At 36.4% G+C, this 7,500-nt stretch overlaps 1 protein-coding gene across 4 annotated transcripts in view; it reads right to left on the bottom strand.

Annotated features, from left to right (window-relative positions):
* LOC136849849 (potassium voltage-gated channel protein eag-like) overlaps positions 1–7,500 on the bottom strand; it is a 449,348-nt gene that overhangs the window by 417,588 nt on the left and 24,260 nt on the right. For all 4 annotated transcript variants that reach the window (XM_067123320.1, XM_067123321.1, XM_067123318.1 and 1 more), the window contains exon 2: positions 90–260. In XM_067123320.1, the coding sequence (XP_066979421.1) occupies positions 90–168 (79 nt within the window). In that variant the 5' untranslated portion in view covers positions 169–260. The remainder of the gene's footprint in view (positions 1–89; positions 261–7,500) is intronic.

Below are 7,500 nucleotides of genomic sequence, written 5' to 3'. Positions count from 1 at the left end.
TTTAATGTAGAAGTGAACTAAGCCTTTGAAAGAAGCAAATCTCTCTCCTCACGAAAAAACAAAAAAACAAGTGAGTCCTTCGTACTTACGTTGCGAAGAAGACCTACGGATGATGTTCTCGAGGAAGGTGTTTTGGGGGGCGACGAGCCCCCTCCTGCCCCCCGGCATGGCTGGGGGGGCGGCGTGGCGGGCGGCAGGGGGGCGCCTTCACTGTCACGGCTCCCACACCACCAACCCGGCACCAACCATACTACCGGTCCCTGCAACAAGAAGGAGACGGAAGAAAGAAAGAAACCAGTCACGTTTAGTCTATGACAAGATGGCCGACCACTACACTACTGTGCTATACTCTTCTTCGCTTTTCATTTTTTTTCGTGAATCTCGAGATCGAAATCTCTGCATGGAATTTATTGTTTAAATTTATTGTTTACTGTTAAAGACAATATGTGTACCAGGAATTAAGAGATTTATTATCTAAGAATAATGTCAAAGTTAACAAACATACCAAAAATCACAGTAAATGACATCGGGAATTTCTAGTCTTTAAACATCATATTCAAGTATGAGAAAGACATTTTTATTCGAACCTTTCCTCTCTCTCTCTCTCTCTCTCTCTCTCTCTCTCTCTCTCTCTCTCTCTCTCTCTCTCTCTCTCTCTCTCTCTCCTGTTTCATCAATCAGTTCCTTCGATCCATTAGTATTTAAATAAATATTTCATTAGATTCAGTTTCTTCAACTGATTCAATAAATATTTCATTAAGTTCGGTCCGAACCTCTCTACCTCTCTCTCTCTCGTTTTATCAATCAGCTCCTTATATCCATAAGAATCTAAATAAATATTTCATTAAGTTTGGTCCGAACCTCTCTCTCTCTCTCTCTCTCTCTCTCTCTCTCTCTCTCTCAATCAGTTTCTTAAATATGTAAGTATATATTTAAATAAATATTTCATCTGGTTTGGTTCGAACCTTCTCTCTCTCTCTCTCTCTCTCTCTCTCTCTCTCTCTCTCTCTCTCTCTCTCTCTCTCTCTCTCTCTCTCTCCTGCTTTGCCAATCAGTTTCTTAAATTTATAAGTATCTAAATATTTAATTCATTAATTTTTAAATCTATAAGTATTTAAATAAACAAATCGTTCAGTGATGAATTAAGTTCACTTACACAACAGCGCAATTAAATTGACGAACGACACAGTATGTTGTTTTTATAATCAATACTAAAATATTTTCACTAAGATTTAGCAAATTTTCACCAAAAAATACTAATAATAAGTGCCACAAATAATTAATCATTCATCCAATCAAAAACGAGGATGATCGTACAAATAAACATGATAAAAATAAGAATGAGAAATCTCTTTAAAGAAATAATTCTATAAATCAATTAGAAAAAAAACTACATAGGAAATAATTGTTCACAATGATTATACACAGCAAGAGTTATTTCTGCAATTAGAAAAACAAAATTAAAACCACCTCAAACGTGAATAAAAATAAAAACACTGGAACAAAATTAAATACTCTCGTATCCTCCAGGATGCACGTACGAACATTTCTCCAAGTCTAGGAACACTGGAAGAAAATGGAATATAGTTCAGAAGATAATGAATATCCCGTGAACTAGAACTGGAGACAGAATTTAGGCCAAAGGTCAAGCACTGGGACCTATGAGGTCATTCAACGCTGAAACGGAAATTGACAGTAAAAAGGTTTGAAAGGTGTAACAGGAGGAAAACATCGAAGTTGCACTATGAATCAATTGTTAGGAGAGGGTGGAAAGTAGGATGGAAAAAAAGAGAACATAAACGGAGGTACAGTTAAAGGAACGAAAGGGGTTGCAGCTACGGGCCGGAGGCACGCTGCAAAGAACGTCAAGTAACGCCTACAGTGCACCCTACGGGAAAGAATGTATTACTGGTTTGTAGCTTTAATACTTAATCTGAGATCGCCATACGTGATTTGAATCTATTTAAGATCATTTCATTAATTATATTATACCTATTTTGCTTCACTTTACCTGAAAACTGATTCGTAAGGAACTGACTCTCTCTTTGTTGGCTTTCACGCCTCGTTATGACTCATTACCCTTTTCTCATACTGCTAAGGCTTCTCGGAAGTTTAACTTAAAAAAAAAAAGCGGTAATCCTACGTTCGACTTCATACTCTATCCAGGCTTGGGACAGACTTGAGTATATAAACTCGATGTGCCTAAGATACTCTCCTGGGGTGTGCAATGATTCTAAACTGAAAGCATTTTTTACCATAATTCTCAAGCAAAGAAAATGAACGAAAATGAAAAAATCTTTATTATTATTATTATTATTATTATTATTATTATTATTATTATTATTATTATCAGAGATAATCTGAATCCTTCCTCTTCGTACCATGTCTGTATATGCCTCAAAATTATTATTATTATTATTATTATTATTATTATTATTATTATTATTATTATTATTATTATTATTACTATTATTATTATTATTATTATTATTATCAGAGATAATCTGAATCCTTCCTCTTCGTACCATGTCTGTATATGCCTCAAAATTATCATTATTATTATTATTATTATTATTATTATTATTATTATTATTATCAGAGATAATCTGAATCCTTCCTCTTCGTACCATGACTGTATATGCCTCAAAAATTATTATTATTATTATTATTATTATTATTATTATTATTATTATTATTATTATTATTATATTATTATTATTATTATTATTATTATTATTATTATTATTATCAGAGATCATTTGAATTTTTCCTCTTCGTGCCATGTCTGTATTTGCCTCAAAATTATTATTATTATTATTATTATTATTATTATTATTATTATTATTATTATTATTATTATTGTGAGAGAAAATTTGTATCCTTCCTCTTCGACCATGTCTTTATATGACTCAAAACTATTATCATTATTATTATTATTATTATTATTATTATTATTATTATTATTATTATTATTATTATTATTAGAGAGAAAATCTGAATCCTTCCTCTTCGTACCACGACTGTATATGCCTCAAAATTATTATTATTATTATTATTATTATTATTATTATTATTATTATTATTATTATTATTATCATCAGAGAGAAAATTTTAATCCTTCCCTTTCGTACCATGTATGCATCTACCTCATTCCCTCCATTCAGTCTTCGTTACACTCTTGTATACGCACAAAAATACGCAAGCATACTGCGTATGGCCATCATGCCCACAGAGGTAATCCTCTGCTCCCTCCTGATCCCCCAGATAAGGAAAGGTACGAACACTCTCGCTGCTCCAGGTACAAGCTTTCAGGCGCGTGGAAGAGAGCAGCGGTCCCTGTTTTGGCAATTTCTGCGTTTATTTCCGACAATAATTTTACTAGGTAAGGGCAAACAAATCTGTGTGCACACACGATTATACATGTATATTTATGTATATATATATATAGATATAGATACAGATACAGATATATACATATATATATATATATACTTATATATATACACACATATAGCCTCTATAGATATATATATAGTGTGTATATATACTTTATATACATAGTGTGAGTATATATATACCTATCTATATATATATATATATATATATATATATATATATATATATATATATATATATATACATATCTGTATCTATATGTGTGTATATATAACATATACACATACATATATATAGATACATATATATATATATATATATATATATATATATATATATATATATATATATATATATTATATATATATATAAATATACGTGTGCGTTGTGTATGTATGTATATCTATGCGCATGCATCACAGCATTCTACAAAGACATAAATTCAGAGCGTCAGCTTTCAAATATGACAGCTGTTTGTAAATCTAACCAACGAGCTTCAATCATTTTTGGCAAAGGCCAATGTGCAACTGTCACAAAGCACAAGATTTTGATCGAAACAAAATAAACAAAACGAAACAAACGGCGGAGATGAAAACGTAACAAATTATAAATCAAAGAAAACTGGGGACACAAACCTGCCACCTAAACCCCCTGGCCCTACCTCCCTTTCCCTCTCCCCTCCCCTAACAAAGATAAAGGGAAAAAATCAGTCGTACATCAATACAGAACGAAGCACGGCACCCTGTTGCACGAGAGGGGCCGAGAAATGGCACGGATTTGGCACGGCCACGACAATGGAAATTGATTTTCAAGCTAAAGTATTCATAAAACGACGCCCGCGAGAGAGAGAGAGAGAGAGAGAGAGAGAGAGAGAGAGAGAGAGAGAGAGAGAGAGAGAGGAGAGAGAGAGAGAGAGAGAGAGAACTGAGGCGCTGGGAAGCTAAAGGGGAGAACAGAGAGAGCAGATGGATGAACCAGAGAGAGAGAGAGAGAGAGAGTAGCGATCAGCAGATCTATGATCAGAGAGAGAGAGAGAGAGAGAGACAGAGAGACAAGAGTAGCGATCAGCAGATCTATGATCAGAGAGAGAGAGAGAGACAAGAGTAGCGATCAGCAGATCTATGATCAGAGAGAGAGAGAGAGAGAGAGAGAGAGAGAGAGAGAGAGAGAGACAAGAGTAGCGATCAGCAGATCTATGATCAGAGAGAGAGAGAGAGAGAGAGAGAGACAGAGTAGCGATCAGCAGATCTATGATCAGAGAGAGAGAGAGAGAGAGAGACAAGAGTAGCGATCAGCAGATCTATGATCAGAGAGAGAGAGAGAGAGAGAGAGAGAGAGACAAGAGTAGCGATCAGCAGATCTATGATCAGAGAGAGAGAGAGAGAGAGAGAGAGACAAGAGTAGCGATCAGCAGATCTATGATCAGAGAGAGAGAGAGAGAGAGAGAGAGAGAGACAAGAGTAGCGATCAGCAGATCTATGATCAGAGAGAGAGAGAGAGAGAGAGAGAGAAATAACAAAGACAAGAGTAACGATCAGCAGATCTATGATCAGAGAGAGAGAGAGAGAGAGAGAGAGAGAGAGACAAGAGTAGCGATCAGCAGATCTATGATCAGAGAGAGAGAGAGAGAGAGAGAGAGAGAGAGAGAGAGAGAACAACAAAGACATGAGTAACGATCAGCAGATCTATGATCAGAGAGAGAGAGAGAGAGAGAGAGAGAGAGAGAGAGAGAGAGAAATAACAAAGACAAGAGTAACGATCAGCAGATCTATGATCAGAGAGAGAGAGAGAGAGAGAGAGAGAGAGAGAGAGAGAGAGAGAGAGAGATGGGGCAGGCACAAAACTCGAAAAACAAACTCATGAGAACCCATGAATCAGTTGTGACGCATAGCAAATGTGGGGCTTCTCCATTGTCAACTTTTGTGCCAACTTCCACCGCCATTTGTATCTCGCGCAACTGACAACAGTGCCTCCCAACAGCAGCAGCAGCTGATCGTTACTCTTGTCTTTATTATCCCCTCTCTCTCTCTCTCTCTCTCTCTCTCTCTCTCTCTCTCTCTCTCTCTCTCTCTCTCTCTCTCGGTAAACAGACCATAATAAGACCGAAACTTTGGGAAACCAATAGGACGCGTCGTCAGGGATCAAACGGACGTTGGAGCGTACGTTTATGAAGAGTCAAATAGGAATTCGAGTACACGTGAATGAGGGATCGACTGGGAATTCCGGTAAACTGTATCAGGAATCGACAGGGATTCCGGTAAACAGTATCAGGAATCGACAGGAATTCTGGTATACATGTATGAGGAATTAACAGGAATTCTGGTATACAGTATCAGGAATCGACAGGGATTCCGGTAAACAGTATCAGGAATCGACAGGAATTCTGGTATACATGTATGAGGAATTAACAGGAATTCTGATATACAGTATCAGGAATCGACAGGAATTCTGGTATACATGTATGAGGAATTAACAGGAATTCTGGTATACAGTGTCAGGAATCGACAGTGAATTCTGGTATACATATATGAGGAATTCACAGGAATTCTGGTATACAGTATCAGGAATCGACAGGAATTTTGGTATAAAAGTATCAAGAATTAACAGGAATTCTGGTATACAGTGTCAGGAATCGACAGGAATTCTGGTATACACGTATAATGAATCGACAGGAATTCTGATATACAGTATCAGGAATCGACAGAGATTTTGGTATACATATCAGGAATCGACAGAAATTCTGGTATACAAGTATCAGGAATCGACAGGAATTCTATTATACAAGTATGAAGCATCAACAGGAATTTTTATATTTAGTATCATGAATCGACAGGAATTCTGGTATACGAGTATGAGGAATCGACAGGAATTCTGGTGTACAAGTATGAGGAATCGACAGGGATTCTGGCATAAAAGTATGACGAATCGACAGGAATTCTGGTATAAAATTATGAGGAATCGACAGGAATTCTGGTATACAACCATGAAGGATCAAACAAAAATTCCGAAACACGTATGCAGGATTGAATGGGAATTCCAACAGTCACGTATGAAGCATCAAATAGGATTCTGGCATCCTATGAAGTAATGGACTCATGCATAATGCTGACATCCCTCTGGCTATCAACATTATACAAATTATTTTATTATGGCGCAGAATTATAATTTCAGGGATCGTAGTTTACAAAATAATGGCTCCAAAATTAGAGTAAAAAATATTTGCATATTCATAGCGGTCCCTACATGAAATTGTTCCGCTAAAGCCCAGATTATGTTTTTTTTTTTTTTTGTTGATATATGAATGTGTGTGCAGATCCATTTGTATACAGAATAGATAAAACACCTATCTGATTTAAAGGTTCACATTGAATGTTTGTGTTGATACATACAGGAATGTGTGGATACATATGTGTATAGTACAAATGATACGTTGCACGTTTGTCGAGCATATGAACTTTGTCTTACTGTATGGTAAAACTGTATGCCCGTTAATATTTCAATACTTTAAAAAAAATTTTTCACATATATATACACATATTTTATAAACTATACTATATCCTTTGTGTTTCCTAACGAGGTCAATGTTGGTGAGGAAGGAAGCTATCTCAATGCTAAAGAGATAGTTAAGTATGACACTGTACTTCAGTACTTGAAAAAAAAAGTTGCAAAAACTATAGAACTATATTATTTCTCTGCCACTTCTTGTGAACATAAGTACTATATCCTGCGTGCTGTCGACGCGGTCATGACTGATGCGGAAGCAAGCTCTTTCAGTGCTTTAGGATACATAGGAGAGTGATGACGATAGGGTCATTTCCGCCTATCACAAGACAATTACATGAACTTCCAAGGTCGCCATTGGAAATCGTTCACAGCGGATGTGGACGGGATATCACGCAACGCATTGCAACTGCAGAAAAAAAAAGTAGAGAATGCGCCGAAGTTTTTCGGCGCAATCGAGTTTTCTGTACAGCGTATAATCAAGGCCACCGAAAATAGGTCTACCTTCGGTGGCCTCGGTATAATGCTGTATGAGCCGCGGCCCATAAAACTCTCAGCCGGCCGTGGTGGACTGTGTTGTTGCGTTGCCAGAAGCACGATTAT

Source organism: Macrobrachium rosenbergii, chromosome 21, assembly GCF_040412425.1.
Source record: "Macrobrachium rosenbergii isolate ZJJX-2024 chromosome 21, ASM4041242v1, whole genome shotgun sequence".
Lineage (NCBI taxonomy): Eukaryota > Metazoa > Arthropoda > Malacostraca > Decapoda > Palaemonidae > Macrobrachium > Macrobrachium rosenbergii.
This window is presented reverse-complemented; position numbering and strand designations above follow the sequence as displayed.